Raw genomic sequence first — 27,152 nt, forward strand, 5'->3', positions numbered from 1 at the left:
GTGTGTGTGTGTGTTGCGTACGCGCTGTGTGTGTGTGTGTGTTGCGTACGCGCTGTGTGTGTGTGTGTTGCGTACGCGCTGTGTGTGTGTGTGTGTTGCGTACGCGCTGTGTTGTGTGTGTGTTGCGTACGCGCTGTGTTGTGTGTGTGTTGCGTATGCACTGTGTGTTGCGTACGTGTTGCGTACGCGCTGTGTGTGCGCTGCGTGTGCGCTGCGTGTGCGCTGCGTGTGCGCTGCGTGCGCGCTGCGTGTGCGTACGCGCTGTGTGTGCGCTGCGTACGCGCTGTGTGTGTGTGTGCGTTGCGTACGTACTACTCTTCTGTGGAACAGGGTGGATTTGTAAAGGTTTTCTCTGTGTTTTTCTTCTCTGCTGGTCCAACTGTTTCCCTGTTTCTCCTCTGTAACAGAGTTGGGTATGGAACACTTCATGAAGAAGGTGGAGGCAGCCCACTGTGCAGCCTGTGACCTCTTCATCCCCATGCAGTTCTACGTCATACAGAAACACCTCAAGTCCCCCGACCACAACTTCAACCGCAAGGTCAGTACACGACACAGCTCAGTGTATAGTGACTGATACCAGGTCAGTACACGACACAGCTCAGTGTATAGTAACTGATACCAGGTCAGTACACGACACAGCTCAGTGTATAGTGACTGATACCAGGTCAGTACACGACACAGCTCAGTGTATAGTGACTGATACCAGGTCAGTACACGACACAGCTCAGTGTATAGTGACTGATACCAGGTCAGTACACGACACAGCTCAGTGTATAGTGACTGATACCAGGTCAGTACACGACACAGCTCAGTGTATAGTGACTGATACCAGTACACGACACAGCTCAGTGTATAGTGACTGATACCAGGTCAGTACACAGGTCAGTACACAGCTCAGTGTATAGTGTAACTGATACCAGTGACACGACACTGCTCAGTGTATAGTAACTGATACCAGGTCAGTACACAGCTCAGTGTATAGTGACTGATACCAGGTCAGTACACTGCTCAGTGTATAGTGACTGATATAGTGACTGATACTTCAGGTCAGTACACTGCTCAGTGTATAGTGACTGATACCAGGTCAGTACACTGCTCAGTGTATAGTGACTGATACCAGCTCAGTACACTGCTCAGTGTATAGTGACTGATACCAGCTCAGTACACTGCTCAGTGTATAGTGACTGATACCAGGTCAGTACACAGCTCAGTGTATAGTGACTGATACCAGGTCACTACACAGCTCGGTGTATAGTGACTGATACCAGGTCAGTACACAGCTCGGTGTATAGTGACTGATACCAGGTCAGTACACAGCTCGGTGTATAGTGACTGATACCAGGTCAGTACACAGCTCGGTGTATAGTGACTGATACCAGGTCAGTACACAGCTCGGTGTATAGTGATTGATACCAGGTCAGTACACAGCTCGGTGTATAGTGACTGATACCAGGTCAGTACACAGCTCGGTGTATAGTGACTGATACCAGGTCAGTACACAGCTCGGTGTATAGTGACTGATACCAGGTCAGTACACAGCTCGGTGTATAGTGACTGATACCAGGTCAGTACACAGCTCGGTGTATAGTGACTGATACCAGGTCAGTACACAGCTCGGTGTATAGTGACTGATACCAGGTCAGTACACAGCTCGGTGTATAGTGACTGATACCAGGTCAGTACACGACACAGCTCAGTGTATAGTGACTGATACCAGGTCAGTACACGACACAGCTCAGTGTATAGTGACTGATACCAGGTCAGTACACGACACAGCTCAGTGTATAGTGACTGATACCAGGTCAGTACACGACACAGCTCAGTGTATAGTGACTGATACCAGGTCAGTACACGACACAGCTCAGTGTATAGTGACTGATACCAGGTCAGTACACGACACAGCTCAGTGTATAGTGACTGATACCAGGTCAGAACACAGCTCAGTGTATATTGACTGATACCAGGTCACTACACAGCTCAGTGTATATTGACTGATACCAGGTCAGTACACAGCTCGGTGTATAGTGACTGATACCAGGTCAGTACACAGCTCGGTGTATAGTGACTGATACCAGGTCACTACACAGCTCGGTGTATAGTGATTGATACCAGGTCAGTACACAGCTCGGTGTATAGTGACTGATACCAGGTCAGTACACAGCTCGGTGTATAGTGACTGATACCAGGTCAGTACACAGCTCGGTGTATAGTGACTGATACCAGGTCAGTACACAGCTCGGTGTATAGTGATTGATACCAGGTCAGTACACAGCTCGGTGTATAGTGACTGATACCAGGTCAGTACACAGCTCGGTGTATAGTGACTGATACCAGGTCAGTACACAGCTCGGTGTATAGTGACTGATACCAGGTCAGTACACAGCTCGGTGTATAGTGACTGATACCAGGTCAGTACACAGCTCGGTGTATAGTGACTGATACCAGGTCAGTACACAGCTCGGTGTATAGTGACTGATACCAGGTCAGTACACGACACAGCTCGGTGTATAGTGACTGATACCAGGTCAGTACACGACACAGCTCGGTGTATAGTGACTGATACCAGGTCAGTACACGACACAGCTCGGTGTATAGTGACTGATACCAGGTCAGTACACGACACAGCTCGGTGTATAGTGACTGATACCAGGTCAGTACACGACACAGCTCGGTGTATAGTGACTGATACCAGGTCAGTACACAGCTCAGTGTATAGTGACTGATACCAGGTCAGTACACGACACAGCTCGGTGTATAGTGACTGATACCAGGTCAGTACACAGCTCGGTGTATAGTGACTGATACCAGGTCAGTACACAGCTCGGTGTATAGTGACTGATACCAGGTCAGTACACAGCTCGGTGTATAGTGACTGATACCAGGTCAGTACACGACACAGCTCAGTGTATAGTGACTGATACCAGGTCAGTACACGACACAGCTCAGTGTATATTGACTGATACCAGGTCACTACACAGCTCAGTGTATATTGACTGATACCAGGTCACTACACAGCTCAGTGTATATTGACTGTAGGGCAGGATGAGACCAGGTCACTATACAATATAAACCCTGCTTGGTTGGATACAGAAGAATTGGAGGAACAAGTACTTTTTATTTAAAAGAATTGCTCTGCCCTCCCTGACCTTTCCCCCACTGACTCCTGTGTGACCTTTGCCTCCTGCGTGACCCCAGGGTATGATGGAGCAGTCTAAGAGGGCCAGTCTGTCAGTGGCTCGCAGCATCCTCAATCACAAAATCATCGGAAAGAAGCTGGAGAGTTACCTCAAGGTACACAAACGCCCATCTCACACAGAACCCCCCCCACCTCAGAAACACTGACTCTCTGTGCCTCAATGCACTCATTCACTCACTCACAATCTCTCTCTGACCCTGCCCTTCCTCTCTCCTCTCTGCAGGGTGAGAACCCCTTCCTCGGTAACCAGGACGACCAAGACCCAGAGGACTCGATGAATATGGAGGTGTCAGAGGCTGAGCTGACCAATGAGAGCCTGGCGGAGACCACCAAGGAAGAGGCGGGGCCAGAGACAACGCAGGAGGCCACCGGGGCTGATGGGGTAGAGGAGGAGAAGATGGAGGAGGAGGGGGGAGTGGCGGTAGCAGATGGAGGGGAGGAAGAGGCGCAATTAGAGAAGCCAGTGGGGGAGGAGAGGGGGACACGCAGGGTGAGGGGGACACGCAGGGTGAGGGGGACACGCAGGGTGAGGGGGACACGCAGGGTGGGGGAGGCTGAGGGAGAGCTGGAGCAGGTAGGAGAGGAAGAGGAGGAAGGGTTTGAAGTAGGAGATGAGTTTGGAGAGGAGGATGAGGGAGTGGAAGGAGAGCTGGGAGAGGAAGAGGAGGATGAAGGAGTGGGAGGAGAGGATGAGGGTGTGCCGGTAGAGAAGAAAGACGAGGATGCTGACGTGGTCGTCATAGAGTGACCTTTACCCTCAATGACCCTTTGACCTCCCTCTGGACCAATTAATACAGCCCTCTCTCTCCCTTGTCCAGCCAATCCCACTCTAACCCTTCCACAAACAGCCAATCAGATTCATTCATACTTACCGCCCCCCTCCATTCAGAACTGAGACTCACTAATATACTTCTGATACATCTGTTTTCATATATAGTTTCTCTTCTGTGTAAGTAGACTTTTTTTTGTTGTGCCTTTTGAATCTGTCGGTCTGCGTTGGGATATTTTGACAATGTTTCAGTGGGTAGAGGACCGTGAACTTAGTGTTATTGATATGACACACCCCTACCTGGTATTACTACTGGACGCACTCCCTGTCCGTCATAGCTAGATTCCTAGGAAGTCTGAGCTGATTGGTTCGTCTCTTGTCGACTCCTCCCAAACGTGCAAAACTTATTTGAAATGTATTTGTTGGTGTGTTTAGATTGAAAGACTGGGCAGGATTTAGTTTTACAGACTGTTGCTGTTGTCATCCATGTTCTTTTTGGACAGATGAGAATAAATGTTTAAAATGTTTATCTGTTGGTTTGGTTTCTTTGTTGAGCTGATTTCTTCTAGCCTGATCTCAGATTTTTGTGCTTTTGACAATTCCATTGCTGTTGTCAAGACGCATGACAAAGAATTATAGTCAGCATGATCGCACAAACAGACTGGCTGATGTTCTGGGTTTAGATTAGAATACGGTCAAGGGTCAAATTCTTTCTTTACACACATGGTGAAAAGGCTCAGGACAACCTTAACACGACACTGTAAATCCAATCATTCACATTGGGTGCAGCAGGATGGTGGCAGGCAGTGGTTAGAGCGTTGGGCCAGTAACCCGGAAGGTTGCTGGATCCAATCCCAGAGCTGACAAGGTAAAAATCTGTCTTTCTGCCCCTGAGCAAGACGGTTAACCCACTGTTCCCCGGGCGCTGAAGATGTCGATTTAAGGCAGCCCCCCCCACACCTCTGATTCAGTTGGGTTAAATGCGGAAGACTTCTTTGTTGAATATATTGTTGTTTAACTGACTAGGTATCCCCCTTTCCCTGATCAAAGTAGTGTGTTGTTTAACTGACTAGGTATCCCCCTTTCCCTGATCAAAGTAGTGTGTTGTTTAACTGACTAGGTATCCCCCTTTCCCTGATCAAAGTAGTGTGTTGTTTAACTGACTAGGTATCCCCTTTCCCTGATCAAAGTAGTGTGTTGTTTAACTGACTAGGTATGAAGAACCCCTTTCCCTGATCAAAGTAGTGTGTTGTTTAAAAGGGCTTTTGGCAGTTACTACATTTTTGGACTTCTAAACGAACGTGTACCCATTAATTCATGAACATCACTTCTAAATGAACGTGTACCCATTAATTCATGAACATCACTTCTAAATGAACGTGTACCCATTAATTCATGAACATCACTTCTAAATGAACATGTACCCATTAATGAAGAACATTACTTCTAAATGAACGTGTACCCATTAATTCATGAACATCACTTCTAAATGAACGTGTACCCATTAATTCATGAACATCTCTTCTAAACGCCTCCATGAGCTTTTAGTTCAGTTGTCATACCTTATCAGAATCCAAAATATAAGCTTATTTTACTCTAATGTTTAAAACTATAATCTTGATATCATGGATGGTCAGTCCTTGCATCCATAGCTCTATGAATTTGAGTGTTTATATTTCTTCAGTCCCATCCCTTGGCTTTTTACTGAAACAGCAGGCATTGTTATTTCTGCTACTTTAAGGTCTCGTCTTAATGTAACACTGCATTCTGCATAATACAATCTTGTTGACTGTGATGACCATGAATCAACTAAAAGGAAGGAACAAGTGGGCTGTATGCATCAGTGAATTTAACTAAATCATAGATTAGGGCCGAATGAATTTCACATGACTGGGAATACAGACATGCATCTGTTGGTCACAGATACCTTAAGAAAGGTAGGGTTGTAGATCAGAAAACCAGTCCGTATCTGGTGTGACCTCCATTTGCCTCATGCAGCACAACACATCTCCTTCACATAGAGCTGATCAGGCTGTTGATTGTGGCCTGAGGAGTGTTGTCCCACTCCTCTTCAATGGTTGTGCGAAGTTGCTGGATATTGGCGGGAACTGGAACACGCTGTTGTACACGTCGATCCAGAGCATCCCAAACATGCTCAATGGGTGACATGTCTGGTGAGTATGCAGGCCACGGAAGAACTTGGAACATTTTCAGCTTCCGGGAACTGTGAACAGATTCTTGTGACACGAGCCTTGCATTATACTGAAACAGGAGGTGATGGCAGCAGATGAATGCCACGACAATGGACCACAGGATCTCATCACGGTATCTCTGCATTCAAATTTCCATCGATAAAATGCAATTGTGTTCGTTGTCCATAGCTTATGCCACCTGGCCATACCATAACCCCACTACCACCATGGGGTGTTATAATCTCCACCTTTTTACAACTTTGACTTTGCCCCAGGAACCTGAATGATGGGAGTCCATCTGACTGTGCTGCTGCTCCAGTTTCAACTGTTCTGCCTTATTATTATTTGACCATGCTGGTCATTTATGAACATTTGAAATCTGAATGCCTTCAACTGAAATGTACAGTGTGGTGATTTTGTCACAAAACTTTTACAACTTTGACTTTGCACATTTAGAGTGGCCTTTTATTGTCCCCAGCACAAGGTGCACGTGTAATGATCATGCTGTTTAATCAGCTTCTTGATATGCCACACCTGTCAGGTGGATGGATTATCTTGGCAAATGAGAAATGCACAGGGATGTAAACAAATTTGTGCACAAAACTTGAGAGATTTAAGCTTTTTTGTGCTTATGGAACATTTCTGGGATATTTTATTTCAGGTCAGGTAACATAGGACCAACAATTTACATGTTGCGTTTCTATTGTTGTTCAGTGTAGGATCAGACACCGCCTGTCCCTATAATTTTGATCTGAAAGACCTGAACTCAGAGGGTTGATACTACCAAAGATTGTCTATTATATTGACAAGATATTTGAGTGACCACTTTAAAGATGGAAGACAGGTGGGAGAAGTCGAGATCAGGTGGGAAGGGAAAGGGGGATACCTTGTCAATTGCACAACTGAATGCATTCAACCGAAATGTGTCCCAACCCCTCTGAATCCTCTCTGATACTACCATACTTGTGATTAATTGACCACTAGGTGGAGGGCTCACTCCACTATAGGTGGAATTAATTGCGTTTCTTCAAGGTAGAATTTACCATAACATGAGTTTATTATAAGAGTATTAAGAACCTATAGTTTATAAGATTATGTGATGTATAGAAGGTGAAATTATGCAATTGTTACAATATCTATCACAAATTATCCAGTCCATTGACAGTGTGTGGTTACGCGATAATAGGGCAATTAATTGTGATGCTATGTATGGCCATTTATGCAGACCAGTGTATATTGGGTTTTTGTCTATAATAATTTTCAGTGTTTGAAGTTATTGCATCGTATTGCATGTTCCGGGAGACAGAGGTAGGGAGAGGACAGAGGGGATTCGTTCGTGGAGAGGTGACATTCCTCCGAATGACGTCATGACGTTCCCCCTACGTCTGACGTCACTGACGTCGAACGGGGCTGTTTGTTCTGGATTCAGGGGTGAGGAAGACCTGCGCGCGCTGACAACCGACAGAAAAAGGTAAATAAACGTGTTTTGGGGTGTCGCTCCACCGATACCGGTAGGGTAAACGAAGGCATTCGATCTCAGGAATCCGATAAAACACTTAGAACCACACTCGGTCCAGTATTTCGGTTGGTGTCAGTGCGCGAGGTGCCTAGCGGGGCATGGGTTGTCTTATCACAGGCCTGTCGCCGGTGCGGGCGCACGGGAAGATGAATATTCTCTGTATTTACGTTACCTGATTTGCAGTTTATTGCACTTCTTGTGTTTTCGTTCTCTATGCTCCTTGGTGGTACATTAACGGTGTTTTTCAGGGGCATGGGCTCTCCCTGTTGTCATTGCGCACGGTAGTTGGGGGACGGTAGCACGCTAACGTTAGTAGCTAGCTAGGTTGTTTGTTTGTAGCCCCGTAGGCCGTATTCTTGACAGAAGTTACGCCTGGTTTGGGGCGTATTTTACGCTCCGTGGCGCTGAAAGCACGTGAAATACGACGTAGTTTTTTTTTCTAGAGGAACGTCACAGTCCAAGTTGTATTCTGAAAGGGTGTTTACGTACGGAGCTGTCAGAAAAATGCTGACAGCGATCATGACTAGCTGTTGTATCTCTCGACCAGGGGTCCCAAACTTTTGCAGGTTTTAATTTTATTTCCTGCAATTCTACACATGTTGTCATGGCGTGCAAATAATATTTTGCAGTTGTAAAGCACATGTCTTGCCATTCTATACATATCTAATGTGTATTCATGTGATATTTGAGTGACAAAAAAATGACTATGGGCTAAAAGATCTTTATAACAAAAAAACGTTAGCTGACATGAGCTACTTGATCTGGACATTTCTGACAAGTTATAAATAGTTCTCTAAGGTCTGTAATGACTAACGAGACAAGAGGAACTGATGATGTACTACCCAATTTAGAGATGACAATTTTCAAGAGTAAGTTTAAAGCTGGACTGAGTTCCTAAAATAAATAACCTGTGGCGACCCCTCCACAGTTGGGGAACCACTGCCCTAGACAACTTAACCTAATCATCTGCTATGCATATTGCATCTCTAGAAATAGTTTTCTTTGAATAAAAGACTGACGTATGTGACAAGAAGCACCATTTTCAATACCCGTTACTCGTTGGTTTGGGACCTTATATTCAGGGTGTTTTGATTTTGCATGATCATTTTCTCACTTCATTATCTAGTCTGATAAATCAGGCTGGAATACACAAGTAATTGGTATAAACAGCCTTAGACATTTGTGTGAAAGACTAAATGTTCTATGAAATTGCATTTAAACTTACTCTACCTGTTGTCTGTGCGGTTTGTCCTTCTGCTGCTTGACATTTGAGACAAAATATCCAAACGGTAGAGGAAGTTTGAATGTAATTTTATTCAATATCCTGAAACATTTACACTGGATTTTTCACACACATCTCAGGCTGTTTATACCAATTACTTGTGTATTCCAGCCTGGTAAATCAGACTAGATAATGTCTAAGGCTGTTTATACCAATTACTTGTGTATTACAGCCTGGTAAATCAGACTAGATAATGTCTAAGGCTGTTTATACCAATTACTTGTGTATTCCAGCCTGATAAATCAGACTAGATAATGTCTAAGGCTGTTTATACCAATTACTTGTGTATTACAGCCTGGTAAATCAGACTAGATAATGTCTAAGGCTGTTTATACCAATTACTTGTGTATTCCAGCCTGATAAATCAGACTAGATAATGTCTAAGGCTGTTTATACCAATTACTTGTGTATTACATTTACATTTAAGTCATTTAGCAGACGCTCTTATCCAGAGCGACTTACAAATTGTTATTCCAGCCTGATTAATCAGACTATTGGTTATCTAGCTAGTTAAAACTCTTTAAAGTTCATGTTATTTGAAGGTAGAGAGGCATATATGGTCTGGAGAAATGTGCGTAGCTAAAATGACCCACTTGCTGTGAGATTGGGTTCCAATGTTTTGACAGCATCGGCTTAGTTGTTGTCAATTATCGTGTGTGTGTGTGTGTGTGTGTGTGTGTGTGTGTGTGTGTGTGTGTGTATGTTCCTCCAAGAACATAAGCAGTAAAACATCATGCTTTACTCCACCGGTGTCAGTCATTCCACGGAGGGCCGAGTGTCTGTGGGGTTTTTGCTCCTCCCTTGTACTTGATTGATGAATTAAGGTCACTGATTAATAAGGAACTCCCTCACCTGGTTGTTTTGGTCTTAATTGAAAGAAAAAGAAGAAAAACCAGCAGACACTAGGCTCTCCATGGAATGAGTTTGACTCCCCTGCTTTACCCTGTCTGTCTCTCTGCTGTGGGTAGAGACTTAGACAAAGGCTCTCATTTACAATGATTGTTAGTCACATGGAGACATGACTACTTGTTTTCACGGTTTCATCACGACAGACAGACGCTCCGCATCTTGTTGTCTTTGCCTATGCAAACATACAGTGCAGTCAAAGTATTCAGACCCCTTGACTTTTTCCACATTTTGTTACGTTACAGCCTTTTTCTAAAATTGATTAAATATTTTTATTTTTAATTTATATTTAATTTTTATTATTATAATTTTTTTCTCCTTGTCAATCTACACACTACCTCATAATGAAAAAGCAAAAACAGTTTTTTTTAGAAATGTTAGCAAATTGCTAAAAAATAAAAAATATCACATTATTCAGACCCTTTACTCAGTACTTTGTTGAAGCTCCTGTGGCAGCGATTACAGCCTTGAGTCTTCTTGGGTATGACGCTACAAGCTTGGCACACCTGTATTGGGGGGAGTTTCTCCCATTCTTCTCTGCAGATCCTCTCAAGCTCTGTCAGGTTGGATGGGGAGCGTCACTGGACATTTATTTTCAGGTCTCTACAGAGATGTTCGATCTGGTTCAAGTCTGGGCTCTGGCTGGGTTACTCAAGGACATTCAGAGACGTGTCCCAAAGCCACTCCCACGTTGTCTTGGCTGTGTGCTTAGGGTCGTTCGCCCCAGTCTGAGGTCCTGAGTGCTATGGAGCAGGTTCTCATCAATGATTTCTCTGTACTTTCTCCGTTCATCTTTCCCCTCGATCCTGACTAGTCTCCCAGTCCTTGCCGCTGAAAAACATCCCCACAGCATGATGCTGCCACCACATGCTTCACCGTAGAGATGGTGCCAGGTTTCCTTCAGATGTTACGCTTGGCATTCACGCCAAAGAGTTCAATCTTGGTTTCATCAGACCAGAGAATCTTGTTTCTAATGGTCTGAGAGTTCTTTGGGTGCCTTTTTGGCAAACTCCAAGTGGGCTGTCATGAGCATTTTACTGAGAAGTAGCTTCTATCTGGCCACTCTACCATAAAGGCCTGACTGGTAGGATGCTGCAGAGATGGTTGTCCTTCCAGAAGGTTCTCCCATCTCCACAGAGGAACTCAGGAGCTCTGTTCGAGTGACCATTGGGTTCTTGGTCACCTCGCTGACCAAGGCCCTTCTCCCCTGATTGCTCAGTTTGGCCGGGCGGACAGCTCTCGGGAGAGTCTTGGTGGTTCCAAACATCTTACATGCTGCAGAAATGTTTTGGTACTCTTTCCCCAGATCTGTGCCCCGACATAATCTGTCTCTGAGTTCTATGGACAATTCCTTCGACCTCGTGGCTTGGTTTTTGCTCTGACTTGGACTGTCAGCTGTGGGATCTTTATATAAACAGTTGTGTGCCTTTCCAAATCATGTCCAATCAATGGAATTTACCACAGGACAATCAATGGAAACCTGAGTTCAATTTTGAGTCTCATAGCAAAGGGTTTGACTACTTATGTAAATAAGGTATTTCTGTATTTTATTTAAATTTTATACAAATTGTCTAAAAACCTGTTCGCTTCTGTCGTTATGAGGTATTGTGTGTAGATTGCAGAGGGTTTTTATTTATTTAATACATTTTAGAATAAGGCTGTAACAAAATGTGGAAAAGACAAGGGGTCTGAATACTTTCCAAAATGCACCGTACATTACGCCTTCTAGACACACCACACACACGGCTGACGTACAGTCACACTACAACCCTTCTCTTCTCTATACCCCCCCCACCAGTGTTGTGATTCCTTGTCCTTCTACAGCTCTCTCTCAGACCCCCTCTACTCCCCTCGTCAACCAACCGAAGACTGGTTGGTCTCTTTTCTCTCTCCACCAGTGTTGTGATTCCTTGTCCTTCTACATCTCTCTCTTTTCTCTCTCTCAGACCCCCTCTACTCCCCTCGTCAACCAACCAAACAACCAAAGACTGGTCGGTCTCTCTGTTTCTCTCTCCACCAGTGTTGTGATTCCTTGTCCTTCTACATCTCTCTCTCTTTCTCTCTCTCTCAGACCCCCTCTACTCCCCTCGTCAACCAACCAAACAACCAAAGACTGGTCGGTCTCTCTGTTTCTCTCTCTCTCCACCAGTGTTGTGATTGCTTGTCCTTCTACATTTCTCTCTATCTCTCACTCTCTCTCAGACCACCTCTACCCCCCTCGTCAACCAACAAACCAAAGGAAGTCTAGCCACTCTCTCCTGCCCCCCCTCCAGGTCACTACTCCACCCCTCTCGTCAACCAACCAACCAAAAGAAGACTGGCCCCTCTCTCCTGCCCTCCTCCAGGTCACTACTCTACCTCTCCATTCTGAGAGATGACACTCCCTCTGGAATAGACCAAGCCTGCACCACAACAGACAAACATGTAAGTCCAGCTGTAACCTAGCAGCCTGTGTGTGTGTGTTCTAGACTAATGAACAACCTACTAGGACTAAACATCATCATTAGGGAAAGGGGGAGACCTAGTCAGTTGCACAACTGAATGCATTCCAAAAAAATGTGTCTTCTGTATTTGAACCAAACCCTCTGAATGGGCTCTGGATTCAAACCTGTCTTAAAGGTTGGTAGGTGTATTTATGTCAGGCTAATGAGTAAACGACTACTACACATAATCATTAGATAGTGATGGGGGGGGGGACATATGCAGTTACATATTTTTAAGATGTATCCTAACGTTTTGACAGTATCCTAATATTAGTTTTTCCTTCGTAGCTTGTTCTTCATCTTCTTTTTACGTTGGGAGTCAATTAGTTTTCAGCACTTTTATTTCCATGACTGATCAACACTTGGCTCATTCTTGTCTTTCTGCAGCAGACATATGGTGAGCAATATGTTTGGAACATCAAATCGCAATAAAATCCCAGTATTGAATCACAATACATATAGAATCCTGAGAATCACAATACATATAGAATCCTGAGAATCACAATACATATAGAATCCTGAGAATCACAATACATATAGAATCCTGAGAATCACAATACATATAGAATCCTGAGAATCACAATACATATAGAATCCTACATATAGAATCCTGAGAATCACAATACATATAGAATCCTGAGAATCGCAATACATATAGAATCCTGAGAATCACAATACATATAGAATCCTGAGAATCACAATACATATAGAATCCTGAGAATCACAATACATATAGAATCCTGAGAATCACAATACATATAGAATCCTGAGAATCACAATACATATAGAATCCTGAGAATCACAATACATATAGAATCCTGAGAATCACAATACATATAGAATCCTGAGAATCACAATACATATAGAATCCTGAGAATCACAATACATATAGAATCCTGAGAATCACAATACATATAGAATCCTGAGAATCACAATACGTATAGAATCCAGAGTGTCCTGAGAATCTCAGTATATATCGTATCGTGACAACATTGTATCTTGAGGTTCTTGGCCATTTCCAGCCCTGTTGGTAGGAGTGTTAGTAATTCAACTACTACTACACATCATCATCATTACATAGTCTGATTGGTTGGTAGGAGTGTTAGTAATTCAACTACTACTACACATCATCATCATTACATAGTCTGATTGGTTGGTAGGAGTGTTAGTAATTCAACTACTACTACACATCATCATCATTACATAGTCTGATTGGTTGGTAGGAGTGTTAGTAATTCAACTACTACTACTACACATCATCATTACATAGTCTGATTGGTTGGTAGGAGTGTTAGTAATTCAACTACTACTACACATCATCATTAGATAGTCTTATTGGTTGGTAGGAGTGTTAGTAGTTCAACTACTACTAAACATCATCATTAGATAGTCTTATTGGTTGGTAGGAGTGTTAGTAATTCAACTACTACTACTACACATCATCATTACATAGTCTGATTGGTTGGTAGGAGTGTTAGTAATTCAACTACTACTAAACATCATCATTAGATAGTCTTATTGGTTGGTAGGAGTGTTAGTAATTCAACTACTACTACTACACATCATCATCATTACATAGTCTGATTGGTTGGTAGGAGTGTTAGTAATTCAACTACTACTACACATCATCATTAGATAGTCTGATTGGTTGGTAGGAGTGTTAGTAATTCAACTACTACTACTACACATCATCATTACATAGTCTGATTGGTTGGTAGGAGTGTTAGTAATTCAACTACTACTAAACATCATCATTAGATAGTCTTATTGGTTGGTAGGAGTGTTAGTAATTCAACTACTACTACTACACATCATCATTACATAGTCTGATTGGTTGGTAGGAGTAGTTACTCAACAAATGTTCCTTTTGTTCGATGAAGTCTCTTTATATCTAAAAACCTCAGTTTTGTTTTTTGCATTTTCTTCAGTAATCCACAGGCTCAAACGCAGACAAAAAAAATCAAAATTGTACTTATAAAGTTCATAGAAACATGTTCAATACTCAAGGTTGTTTTTAGCCTAAATAATCGATAATATTTCAACCGGACAATAACGTCGTCAATATAAAAGGTAAACAAGAAATGCACTCTCTCGGGATTGCGCATGATACAGTTCTGTGACACGGCGCGCATGATACAGCTCTGTGACACGGCGCGCACGATACAGCTCTGTGACACGGCGCGCATGATACAGCTCTGTGACACGGCGCGCATGATACAGCTCTGTGACACGGCGCGCATGATACAGCTCTGTGACACGGTAGTGTCCACTCATTCAGACGGCTTTTACTCCCCAGTTATCAGAATACAAGCCTGAAACAATTTCTAAAGACTGTTGACATCTAGTGGAAGGCATAGGATCTGCAATTTGAGTCCTAAGTCAATGGATACTGTAAGGGCATTGAATAGAAAACCTACTTCCTGAATGGATTTTTCTCAGGTCTTCGCCTGCCAAATCAGTTCTGTTATACTCAGACACTATTTTAACAGTTTTGGAAACTTTAGAGTGTTTTCTATCCAAATCTACCAGCTATATGCACATCATGTCTTCTGGGCCCGAGTAGCAGGCAGTTTAATTTGGGCATGCTTTTCATCCAATATTCCTAATGCTGCCCCCTACCCTAAAGAAGTTAAATCAAACCATGTTAGAGGACCTTTAACCTTTTATCTGATAGTGTGTGTGTGTGTTAGCGCAGTGTGTCTGTGTTTGCTGTGTGTGTGTGTGTGTGTGTGTGTGTGTGTGTGTGTGTGTGTGTGTGTGTGTGTGTGTGTGTGTGTGTGTGTGTGTGTGGCTGTAGGCGTGTGTGTTGTTTGGGGAAGTCCAGTTTGGTGGTTAGTCTGGGCTGCCAGTGTGTGCAGGGGTCAGTATATAGATCTGTGTGAGTTAGGGTAGTGTGTGTGTGCAGGGGTCGGTATATAGATCTGTGTGAGTTAGGGTAGTGTGTGTGTGGCTGTAGGTGTGTGTGAGTTAGGGTAGTGTGTGTGTGTGTGCAGAGGTCGGTATATATATCTGTGTGAGTTAGGGTAGTGTGTGTGTGTTGGAAAGTCCAGTTCTGTTGATTAGTCACTGAGACGGTGGGCTGATATGCCTGTGTATGCCGGGGTCAGTGTATAGGACTGTGTTTATATAGTGGGGTCAGTGTATAGGACTGTGTTTATATAGTGGGGTCAGTGTATAGGACTGTGTTTATATAGGACTGTGTTTATATAGGACTGTGTTTATATAGGACTGTGTTTATATAGGACTGTGTTTATATAGGACTGTGTTTATATAGGACTGTGTTTGAATAGGACTGTGTTTATATAGTGGGGTCAGTGTATAGGACTGTGTTTATATAGTGGGGTCAGTGTATAGGACTGTGTTTATATAGTGGGGTCAGTGTATAGGACTGTGTTTATATAGTGGGGTCAGTGTATAGGACTGTGTTTATATAGCTGTGATGATGTTACTCTTCCTCCTAGAGAATCCAGTGGGCTGTGATGATGATGACGATGATGACGTTACTCTTCCTCCCCCTCCTAGAGAATCCAGTGGCTGTGATGATGATGATGTTACTCTTCCTCCCTTCATAGACAATCCAATGGGCTGGGATGATGACTATGATGACGTTACTCTCCCCCCTTCTAGAGAATCCAGTGGGCTGTGATGATGACGATGATGACGTTACTCTTCCTCCTCCCTTCAGAGAGTCCAGCGTTTTGTGTGATGGCCTGAGAGGGCTTCCCAGTCTAGCCTGCCTGCCTCTCCCGGGTCCAAACTGTCTGACTGGGACTCCCCCCCTCCCCGCCTGCTACGCCCTGCCTCCGTCGCCATGGGAGACGGCCTGGAGGCGGGCAGCAGCCTAGACCCCGCCCCCCGCTCCCACTCCTGTAACCCCCCGCCCCCCGAGACATGGAACCCCTCGAGGCCGAAACGACAGACCAACCAGCTACAGGTAGTGTGTGTGTGTGTGTGTGTGTGTGTGTGTGTGTGTGTGTGTGTGTGTGTGTGTGTGTGTGTGTGTGTGTGTGTGTGTGTGTGTGTGTGTGTGTGTGTGTGTGTGTGTGTGTGTGTGTGTGTGTGTGTGTGTGTGTGGTGTGTGTGTGTCGAACCACAGAACAACTAGTTTTGACTACTGATAATGTACTGTTTGATGGATTGGTTGGTTGGTCGGGGCCATATAAAATAATATGAAATGTTTTTTTTGCCTGATTCTGTGGAGTTTTCTCAGGTTTCCGTTTTCATTCTCAAACTCACACTTTTTTTTATAGACCAAAATTTGATATTCAGTCCACATCAATTCTTAAACCACATCATGACTAGACGTCGACCGATTACGATTTTCAACGCGGATTACGCAGACTGCTCTATCAAATCATAGACTTAATTATAACATAACACACAGAAATACGAGCCTTAGGTCATTAATATGGTAGAATCAGGAAACTATCATTTAGAAAACAAGACGTTTATTCTTTCACTGAAATACGGAACTGTTCCGTATTTTATCTAAGGGGTGGCATCCCTAAGTCTAAATATTGCTGTTACGTTTCACAACCTTCAATATTATGTCATAATTATGTACAATTCTGGCAAATTAATTACAGTCTTTGGTAGGAAGAAATGGTCTTCACACAGTTCAACGAGCCAGGCGGCCCAAACTGCTGCATCTACCCAGACTCTGCTTGCACAGAACGCAGGATAAGTGACACAATTTCCCAAGTTAAAAGAAATTCATGTTAGCAGGCAATATTAACTAAATATGCAGGTTTAAAAATATATACTTGTGTATTAATTTTAAGGAAGGCATTTTTTTATTTTTTTATTTCACCTTTATTTAACCAGGTAGGCTAGTTGAGAACAAGTTCTCATTTGCAACTGCGACCTGGCCAAGATAAAGCATAGCAGTGTGAACAGACAACACAGAGTTACACATGGAATAAACAATTAACAAGTCAATAACACAGTAGAAAAAAATGGGCAGTCTATATACAATGTGTGCAAAAGGCATGAGGAGGTAGGCGAATAATACAGTTTTGCAGATTAACACTGGAGTGATAAATGATCAGATGGTCATGTACAGGTAGAGATATTGGTGTGCAAAAGAGCAGAAAAATAAATAAATAAAAACAGTATAAAAAACAGTATGGGAATGAGGTAGGTGAAAATGGGTGGGCTATTTTCCTATAGACTATGTACAGCTGCAGCGATCGGTTAGCTGCTCGGATAGCTGATGTTTGAAGTTGGTGAGGGAGATAAAAGTCTCCAACTTCAGCGATTTTTGCAATTGTTCCAGTCACAGGCAGCAGAGTACTGGAGCGAAAGGCGGCCAAATGATGTGTTGGCTTTAGGGATGATCAGTGAGATACACCTGCTGGAGCGCGTGCTACGGATGGGTGTTGCCATCGTGACCAGTGAACTGAGATAAGGCGGAGCTTTGCCTAGCATGGCCTTGTAGATGACCTGGAGCCAGTGGGTCTGGCGACGAATATGTAGTGAGGGCCAGCCGACTAGAGCATACAAGTCGCAGTGGTGGGTGGTATAAGGTGCTTTAGTGACAAAACGGATGGCACTGTGATAGACTGCATCCAGTTTGCTGAGTAGAGTGTTGGAAGCCATTTTGTAGATGACATCGCCGAAGTCGAGGATCGGTAGGATAGTCAGTTTTACTAGGGTAAGCTTGGCAGCGTGAGTGAAGGAGGCTTTGTTGCGGAATAGAAAGCCGACTCTTGATTTGATTTTCGATTGGAGATGTTTGATGTGGGTCTGGAAGGAGAGTTTGCAGTCTAGCCAGACACCTAGGTACTTATAGATGTCCACATATTCAAGGTCGGAACCATCCAGGGTGGTGATGCTAGTCGGGCATGCGGGTGCAGACAGCGATCGGTTGAAAAGCATGCATTTGGTTTTACTCGCGTTTAAGAGCAGTTGGAGGCCACGGAAGGAGTGCTGTATGGCATTGAAGCTCGTTTGGAGGTTAGATAGCACAGTGTCCAATGACGGGCCGAAAGTATATAGAATGGTGTCGTCTGCGTAGAGGTGGATCAGGGAATCGCCCGCAGCAAGAGCAACATCATTGATATACACAGAGAAAAGAGTCGGCCCGAGAATTGAACCCTGTGGCACCCCCATAGAGACTACCAGAGGACCGGACAGCATGCCCTCCGATTTGACACACTGAACTCTGTCTGCAAAGTAATTGGTGAACCAGGCAAGGCAGTCATCCGAAAAACCGAGGCTGTTGAGTCTGCCGATAAGAATATGGTGATTGACAGAGTCGAAAGCCTTGGCGAGGTCGATGAAGACGGCTGCACAGTACTGTCTTTTATCGATGGCGGTTATGATATCGTTTAGTACCTTGAGTGTGGCTGAGGTGCACCCGTGACCGGCTCGGAAACCAGATTGCACAGCGGAGAAGGTACGGTGGGATTCGAGATGGTCAGTGACCTGTTTGTTGACTTGGCTTTCGAAGACCTTAGATAGGCAGGGCAGGATGGATATAGGTCTGTAACAGTTTGGGTCCAGGGTGTCTCCCCTTTGAAGAGGGGGATGACTGCGGCAGCTTTCCAATCCTTGGGGATCTCAGACGATATGAGAGGTTGAACAGGCTGGTAATAGGGGTTGCGACAATGGCGGCAGATAGTTTCAGAAATAGCGGGTCCAGATTGTCAAGCCCAGCTGATTTGTACGGGTCCAGGTTTTGCAGCTCTTTCAGAACATCTGCTATCTGGATTTGGGTAAAGGAGAACCTGGAGAGGCTTGGGTGAGGAGCTACGGGGGGGCGGAGCTGTTGACCGAGGTTGGAGTAGCCAGGCGGAAGGCATGACCAGCCGTTGAGAAGTGCTTATTGAAGTTTTCGATAATCATGGATTTATCGGTGGAGACCGTGTTTCCTAGCCTCAGTGCAGTGGGCAGCTGGGAGGAGGTGCTCTTGTTCTCCATGGACTTCACAGTGTCCCAGAACTTTTTGGAGTTGGAGCTACAGGATGCAAACTTCTGCCTGAAGAAGCTGGCCTTAGCTTTCCTGACTGACTGCGTGTATTGGTTCCTGACTTCCCTGAACAGTTGCATATCACGGGGATATTCGATGCTATTGCAGTCCGCCACAGGATGTTTTTGTGCTGGTCGAGGGCAGTCAGGTCTGGAGTGAACCAAGGGCTGTATCTGTTCTTGGTTCTGCATTTTTTGAACGGAGCATGCTTATCTAAAATGGTGAGGAAGTTACTTTTAAAGAATGACCATGCATCCTCAACTGACGGGATGAGGTCAATGTCCTTCCAGGATACCCGGGCCAGGTCGATTAGAAAGGCCTGCTCACAGAAGTGTTTTAGGAGCGTTTGACAGTGATGAGGGGTGGTCGTTTGACTGCGGCTCCGTGGCGGATACAGGCGATGAGGCAGTGATCGCTGAGATCCTGGTTGAAGACAGCAGAGGTATATTTGGAGGGCCAGTTGGTCAGGATGACGTCTATGAGGGTGCCCTTGTTTACAGAGTTAGGGTTGTACCTGGTGGGTTCCTTGATGATTTGAGTGAGATTGAGGGCATCTAGCTTAGATTGTAGGACTGCCGGGGTGTTAAGCATATCCCAGTTTAGGTCACCTAACAGAACGAACTCTGAAGCTAGATGGGGGGCGATCAATTCACAAATGGTGTCCAGGGCACAGCTGGGAGCTGAGGGGGGTCGGTAGCAGGCGGCAACAGTGAGAGACTTGTTTCTGGAGAGAGTAATTTTCAAAATTAGTAGTTCAAACTGTTTGGGTATGGACCTGGAAAGTATGACATTACTTTGCAGGCTATCTCTGCAGTAGACTGTGACTCCGCCCCCTTTGGCAGTTCTATCTTGACGGAAGATGTTATAGTTGGGTATGGAAATCTCTGAATTTTTGGTGGCCTTCCTGAGCCAGGATTCAGACACGGCAAGGACATCAGGGTTAGCAGAGTGTGCTAAAGCAGTGAGTAAAACAAACTTAGGGAGGAGGCTTCTGATGTTGACATGCATAAAACCAAGACTTTTTCGATCACAGAAGTCAACAAATGAGGGTACCTGGGGACATGCGGGGCCTGGGTTTACCTCCACATCACCCGCGGAACAGAGAAGGAGTAGTATGAGGGTGCGGCTAAAGGCTATCAAAACTGGTCGCCTAGAGCGTTGGGGGCAGAGGATAAGAGGAGCAGGTTTCTGGGCATATTCAGGGCATAATGCGCAGACAGGGGTATGGTGGGGTGCGGGTACAGCGGAGGTAAGCCCAGGCACTGGGTGATGATGAGAGAGGTTGTATCTCTGGACATGCTGGTTGTAATGGGTGATGTCACCGCATGTGTGGGGGGTGGGACAAGGGAGGTAACAGGGGTATGCAGAGTGGATCTAGGGGCTCCATTGTAAACTAAAACAATGATAACTAACCTGAACAACAGTATACAAGGCATATTGACATTTGAGAGAGACATACAGCGAGGCATACAGTAGTCACAGGTGTTGATTTGAGAAAGCTAGCTAAAAACAGTGGGCGAGGCTAATCAGCTAGCACAACAAACAGCAGGTGTTAATGGTGAGGTCCACACTGGTGCAACAACAGTGCTCTTTTCGCGAATGCACTTGTTAAATCACCACCCGTTTGGCGAAGTAGGCTGTGATTCGATGATAAATTAAAAGGCACCGCATCGATTATATGCAAATGCAGGACAAGCTAGATAAACTAGTAATATCATCAACCATGTGTAGTTAACTAGTGATTTTATGTTAAGATTCGTTTAATGCTAGCTAGCAACTTACCGTGGCTCCTTGCTGCCCTCGCGTAACAGGCGGTCAGCCTGCCACGCAGTCTCCTCGTGGAGTGCAATGTAATCGGCCATAATCTGTGTCCGAAAATGCAGATTACCGATTGTTATGATAACTTGAAATCGGCCATTCCGATTATTTGGTCGACCTCTAATCATGACACCACTTTTGAGGTCTGGGAAAAATTAAATACATTTTCATCTGTGGATTTAACTACCTTTTTAATTAAACTGTGCACCAGCCTGGGACAGTGTCTGTAGCCCTCGTGACTGCAGAGTTAGCTAAACAAAATGGCCGCTGGATTGATGTAAATAATCACGATGTCATTCCGCCAGGTAGACAGACACTACTCTGTAGTTAACATGTAATAGAGAAGGTTTCTGGGAAAGCCTTTTCATCTACCAGAAGGTTATCATTAACATCATCGCTAACGGCTACACACATTGGTAGACAGAAAGCACACAGACGGGCATTCCTGTGCCATTGCCTTTTCGGGAGGGAGGGGGAGAGGGGGAGGGAGGGAGAGAGGGGGAATGGCAGGGGGGAGAGGAGTGCGGGAGGAGAGGAAGAGAGCGAGGGGGAGAGGAAGAGGGAGGGAGAATCCCTGATGCATTTTGAAGTTCAACATTTAGTTTTAATATCTGGATTCCATGATTCTGTCTGTGTTCTCCCCATTGCAGATCTATAGGGCCCTAGTTGGTTCATTGATGGGTTGGTTGATTAAGTGGTGGGTTGATTGGGTTGATTGATTGATTAAGTGGTGGGTTGATTGATGGGTTGGTTGATTAAGTGGTGGGTTGATTGGGTTGATTGATTGATTAAGTGGTGGGTTCATTGATGGGTTGGTTGATTGATTGAGTGGTGTGTTGATGGGTTGATTGATTAAGTGGTGGGTTGATTGGGTTGATTGATTGATTGAGTGGTGTGTTGATGGGTTGATTGATTAAGTGGTGGGTTGATTGGGTTGATTGATTGATTGAGTGGTGTGTTGATGGGTTGGTTGATTGATTGATTGAGTGGTGTGTTGATGGGTTGGTTGATTGATTGAGTGGTGGGTTGATGGGTTGATTGATTAAGTGGTGGGTTGATTGATGGGTTGGTTGATTGATTGAGTGGTGGGTTGATTGATGGGTTGATTGATGGGTTGGTTGATTGATTGAGTGGTGGGTTGATTGATGGGTTGATTGATGGGTTGGTTGATTGATGGGTTGATTGATGGGTTGATTGATTGATTAAGTGGTGGGTTCATTGATTGGTTGGTTGGTTGATTGATTGATTGAGTGGTGGGTTGGTAATAGGTTTATTGTGTTGCAGTACCTGTTGAAGGTGCTGCTGAAGACACTGTGGAAACATCAATTCTCATGGCCCTTCCAGGCTCCCGTAGATGCCATCAAACTCGGCCTGCCTGTAAGTAGTGTGTATGGGGGGGGGGGATCACTTCTCATCGCCCCTCCAGGCTCCCGTAGAGCGGGAGAGAGATGGAGGTGAGAGGGAGACATGGGGGTGAGAGAGTTGAGGGAGAGAGACTTTCTTTCCCTCTCTATCTCTCCATCCCTCTCTCCTCCATCCCTCTCTCCTCCCTCTAACCCCTATCTCCTCGCTCCCTCCCTTCCTCTGTCCTCCCTCTCTCCCCCTTCCTCTGTCCTCCCTCTCTCCCTCTCCCCCCCTTCCTCTGTCCTCCCTCTATCTCCTTTCCTCTGTCCTCCCTCTCTCTCTCTCTCCTCCCTCCCCCACCTTCCTCTCTCTACCTCTTTCCCTCTCTCTCCCTCTCCCCCCCTTCATCTGTCCTCCCTCTCTCTCTCCTCCCTCTCTCTCCCTCTTTCCCTCTATCTCCCTCTCCCCCCTTCCTCTGTCCCTCTCTCTCTCTCTCCTCCCTCCCCCACCTCCCTCTCTCTCCCTTTCCCTCTCTCTCCCTCTCCCCCCTTCCTCTGTCCTCCCCTCTCTCTCTCTCTCTCCTCCCCACCTCCCTCTCTCTCCCTCTTTCCCTCTCTCTCCCTCTCCCCCCTTCCTCTGTCCTCCCTCTATCTCCTTTCCTCTGTCCTACCTCTCTCTCTCCTCCCCTCCCTCTCTCTCCCTCTTTCCGTCTCTCTCTCCCTCTCCCCCCCCTTCCTCTGTCCTCCTCCCCTCTCCAGGATTACTATCAGATCATCAAGGTTCCTATGGACATGGGGACCATCAAGAAGAGACTGGAGAACAGCTACTATTGGAACGCCCAGGAATGTATACAGGACTTCAACACCATGTTCACCAACTGTTACATCTACAACAAGGTACAGTACACACACACACAGACAGAAATCTGATAGTAGGGCTAGGGTTAACTGACGTGTGTGTGTGTGTGTGTGTGTGTGTGTGTGTGTGTGTGTGTGTGTGTGTGTGTGTGTGTGTGTGTGTGTGTGTGTGTGTGTGTGTGTGTGTGTGTGTGTGTGTGTGTGTGTGTGTGCAGCCTGGTGATGACATAGTGTTGATGGCAGAGTCTCTGGAGAAGATGTTTCTTCAGAAGATCTCTGAGATGCCCCAAGAGGAGACTGAGATCCCCATGGTTACCAAGGGGCGGAGGGCGGGGCAGAGAGAAGCAGGTATGGTGTAGGGAGAGTGGCTTTTAGTTCCAACGGTCTGATTTGTTCTGATGGAGGGATTCAGATCACTGTTGTCATGGAGGGATTCAGATCACTGTTGTCATTACTGATGGAGGGATTCAGATCACTGTTGTCATTACTGATGGAGGGATTCAGATCACTGTTGTCATGGAGGGATTCAGATCACTGTTGTCATTACTGATGGAGGGATTCAGATCACTGTTGTCATTACTGATGGAGGGTTCAGATCACTGTTGTCATGGAGGGATTCAGATCACTGTTGTCATGGAGGGATTCAGATCACTGTTGTCATGGAGGGATTCAGATCACTGTTGTCATTACTGATGGAGGGTTCAGATCACTGTTGTCATTACTGATGGAGGGATTCAGATCACTGTTGTCATTACTGATGGAGGGATTCAGATCACTGTTGTCATTACTGATGGAGGGTTCAGATCACTGTTGTCATGGAGGGATTCAGATCACTGTTGTCATGGAGGGATTCAGATCACTGTTGTCATGGAGGGATTCAGATCACTGTTGTCATTACTGATGGAGGGTTCAGATCACTGTTGTCATGGAGGGATTCAGATCACTGTTGTCATGGAGGGATTCAGATCACTGTTGTCATTACTGATGGAGGGATTCAGATCACTGTTGTCATGGAGGGATTCAGATCACTGTTGTCATTACTGATGGAGGGATTCAGATCACTGTTGTCATGGAGGGATTCAGATCACTGTTGTCATTACTGATGGAGGGATTCAGATCACTGTTGTCATGGAGGGATTCAGATCACTGTTGTCATTACTGATGGAGGGATTCAGATCACTGTTGTCATTACCGATGGAGGGTTCAGATCACTGTTGTCATGGAGGGATTCAGATCACTGTTGTCATGGAGGGATTCAGATCACTGTTGTCATTACTGATGGAGGGATTCAGATCACTGTTGTCATTACTGATGGAGGGATTCAGATCACTGTTGTCATTACCGATGGAGGGTTCAGATCACTGTTGTCATGGAGGGATTCAGATCACTGTTGTCATGGAGGGATTCAGATCACTGTTGTCATTACTGATGGAGAATTCAGATCACTGTTGTCATTACTGATGGAGGGTTCAGATCACTGTTGTCATTACTGATGGAAGGATTCAGACCACTGTTGTCATTACTGATGGAGGGATTCAGATCACTGTTGTCATTACTGATGGAGTGCTTTCTCTTCTCTCCTCTTCTGTTCCTTTCTTCTCTTCGCCTCTCTGTTGCTTATTCTCTCATATATTTTACTCTGGGTGGACTTCCATCCCCCCTCTCTCTCTCTCTTTCCATCCCCCCTCTCTCTCTCTCTTTCCATCCCCCCTCTCTCTCTCTCTTTCCATCCCCCCTCTCCCTCTCCCTTTCCATCCCCCTCTCTCTCTCTCTTTCATCCCCCCTCTCTCTCTCTTTCCATCCCCCCTCTCTCTCTCTCTTTCCATCCCCCCTCTCTCTCTCTTTCCATCCCCCTCTCTCTCTCTTCCATCCCCCTCTCTCTCTCTCTTTCCATGCCCCCCTCTCTCTCTCTTTCCATGCCCCCTCTCTCTCTCTCTTTCCATCCCCCTCTCTCTCTTTCCACCCCCTCTCTCTCTTTCCATCCCCCCTCTCTCTCTTTCCACCCCCCTCTCTCTCTTTCCACCCCCTCTCTCTCTTTCCACCCCCTCTCTCTCTCTTTCATCCCCCCTCTCTCTCTCTTTCCACACCCCTCTCTCTTTCCACCCCCTTCTCTCTTTCCACACCCCTGTCTCTCTCTACCCCCTGTCTCTCTCTACCCCCCCGTCTCTCTCTTTCCACCCCCTGTCTCTCTACCCCCTCTCTCTCTACCCCCCTGTCTCTCTCTACCCCCTGTCTCTCTCCACCCCCTCTCTCCTCCTCTCCAGGTCTCCTGTCTAAGTCTGACTCCGGCCAGGACTCATCTCCCTCCTCCACCCCCCACACCCGAGGTTTCTCCTCCCCGTCGCCGGGCCCTCAGACTCGGGGTCTCCCGTATCCCAGGGGCCCCCCACCCTCCCCCTCGCCCTCCCCCTCAGACCCAGCCCCCTCGCGTTCCCCCCCACCCCTCCCTCCCACGCCCCCAGCTGGGACCACCCTTCCCAATCAGCCCTCTGGATGTCCTGGCCCAGGGCCTCACCTCCGTACCCCACCACCCCCAGCCCACCCAGGCCTTCACCCTGCTGCCCCAACCATTCCCCAGAGCATCGCACCCCCAGCTAAGGTGAGGAGACCAGAGGGAGAAAAGAAGGGGTGTCATTCATTGCCCCTGAACAGGCAGTTAACCCACTGTTCCTAGGCCGTCATTGAAAATAAGAATTTGTTCTTAACTGAATTGCCTAGTAAAATAAACGTAAAATAAAAAATTAAAATTAAATGCCCTGAGATGTCCCCACGTACCGTCATTATCTTCCTGGTAGTTGAATATCTCTTCATTCCCTGAAATGTTCCCACTTACCGTCATTATCTTCCTGGTAAGTCGCTCTGGATAAGAGCTTCTGCTAAATGACTTAAATGTAAATGTAAATGGTAGTTGAATATCTCTTCATTCCCTGAGATGTCCCCACGTACCATCATTATCTTTCTGGTAGTTGAATATCTCTTCATTCCCTGAGATGTCCCCACGTACTGTCATTATCTTCCTGGTAGTTGAATATCTCTTCATTCATTATCTTTCTGGTAGTTGAATGTCTCTTCATTCCCTGAGATGTCCCCACGTACCGTCATTATCTTCCTGGTAGTTGAATCTTCATTCCCTGAGATGTTCTTCATTCTTCCTGTAGTTGAATATCTCTTCATGAGATGTCCCACGTACCGTCATTATCTTCCTGGTAGTTGAATATCTCTTCATTCCCTGAGATGTCCCCACGTACCGTCATTATCTTCCTGGTAGTTGAATATCTCTTCATTCCCTGAGATGTCCCCACGTACCGTCATTATCTTCCTGGTAGTTGAATATCTCTTCATTCCCTGAGATGTGACCGTCATTATCTTCCTGGTAGTTGAATATCTCTTCATTCCCTGAGATGTCCCCACGTACCGTCATTATCTTCCTGGTAGTTGAATATCTCTTCATTCCCTGAGATGTCCCCACGTACCGTCATTATCTTCCTTGTAGTTGAATATCTCTTCATTCCCTGAGATGTCCCCACGTACCGTCATTATCTTCCTGGTAGTTGAATATCTCTTCATTCCCTGAGATGTCCCCACCCCTCATTATCTTCCTGGTAGTTGAATATCTCTTCATTTATCTTCATTATCTTCCTGGTAGTTGAATATCTCTTCATTCCCTGAGATGTCCCCACGTACCGTCATTATCTTCCTGGTAGTTGAATATCTCTTCATTCCCCCTGTCATTATCTTCCTGGTAGTTGAATATCTCTTCATTCCCTGAGATGTCCCCACGTACCGTCATTATCTTCCTGGTAGTTGAATATCTCT

At 45.5% G+C, this 27,152-nt stretch overlaps 2 protein-coding genes across 2 annotated transcripts; both read left to right on the plus strand.

Annotated features, from left to right (window-relative positions):
* The first annotated feature begins 313 nt into the window (after nucleotides 1–313).
* LOC124028921 (A-kinase anchor protein 8-like) lies at nucleotides 314–15,993 on the plus strand. The gene is made up of 4 exons (XM_046340820.1): nucleotides 314–538; nucleotides 3,196–3,291; nucleotides 3,420–3,770; nucleotides 15,811–15,993. The coding sequence occupies exons 1-4, from the start codon at nucleotides 416–418 to the stop codon at nucleotides 15,991–15,993; spliced, it is 753 nt and encodes a 250-aa protein (XP_046196776.1). The 5' UTR covers nucleotides 314–415.
* Nucleotides 7,504–25,935, plus strand: LOC124028922 (bromodomain-containing protein 4-like; the record flags this gene model as incomplete). The annotated part of the gene is made up of 7 exons (XM_046340821.1): nucleotides 7,504–7,628; nucleotides 12,067–12,288; nucleotides 16,033–16,281; nucleotides 22,420–22,512; nucleotides 23,238–23,375; nucleotides 23,552–23,684; nucleotides 25,601–25,935. Coding segments are annotated over exons 3-7 (822 nt in total), but the record flags the coding sequence as incomplete, so codon positions are not given.
* Nucleotides 25,936–27,152: the final 1,217 nt, after the last annotated feature.

Source organism: Oncorhynchus gorbuscha, unplaced genomic scaffold, assembly GCF_021184085.1.
Source record: "Oncorhynchus gorbuscha isolate QuinsamMale2020 ecotype Even-year unplaced genomic scaffold, OgorEven_v1.0 Un_scaffold_5033, whole genome shotgun sequence".
NCBI classification, from domain to species: domain Eukaryota; kingdom Metazoa; phylum Chordata; class Actinopteri; order Salmoniformes; family Salmonidae; genus Oncorhynchus; species Oncorhynchus gorbuscha.

Bases quoted from the DNA above. Each gene is read 5' to 3' on its own strand.
- LOC124028921 (XM_046340820.1), top strand. From the start codon at position 416: ATGGAACACTTCATGAAGAAGGTGGAGGCAGCCCACTGTGCAGCCTGT. The intron at 539-3,195 runs GTCAGTACACGA...GCGTGACCCCAG, and splicing joins ACCACAACTTCAACCGCAAG to GGTATGATGGAGCAGTCTAA. The intron at 3,292-3,419 runs GTACACAAACGC...TCCTCTCTGCAG, and splicing joins AGCTGGAGAGTTACCTCAAG to GGTGAGAACCCCTTCCTCGG.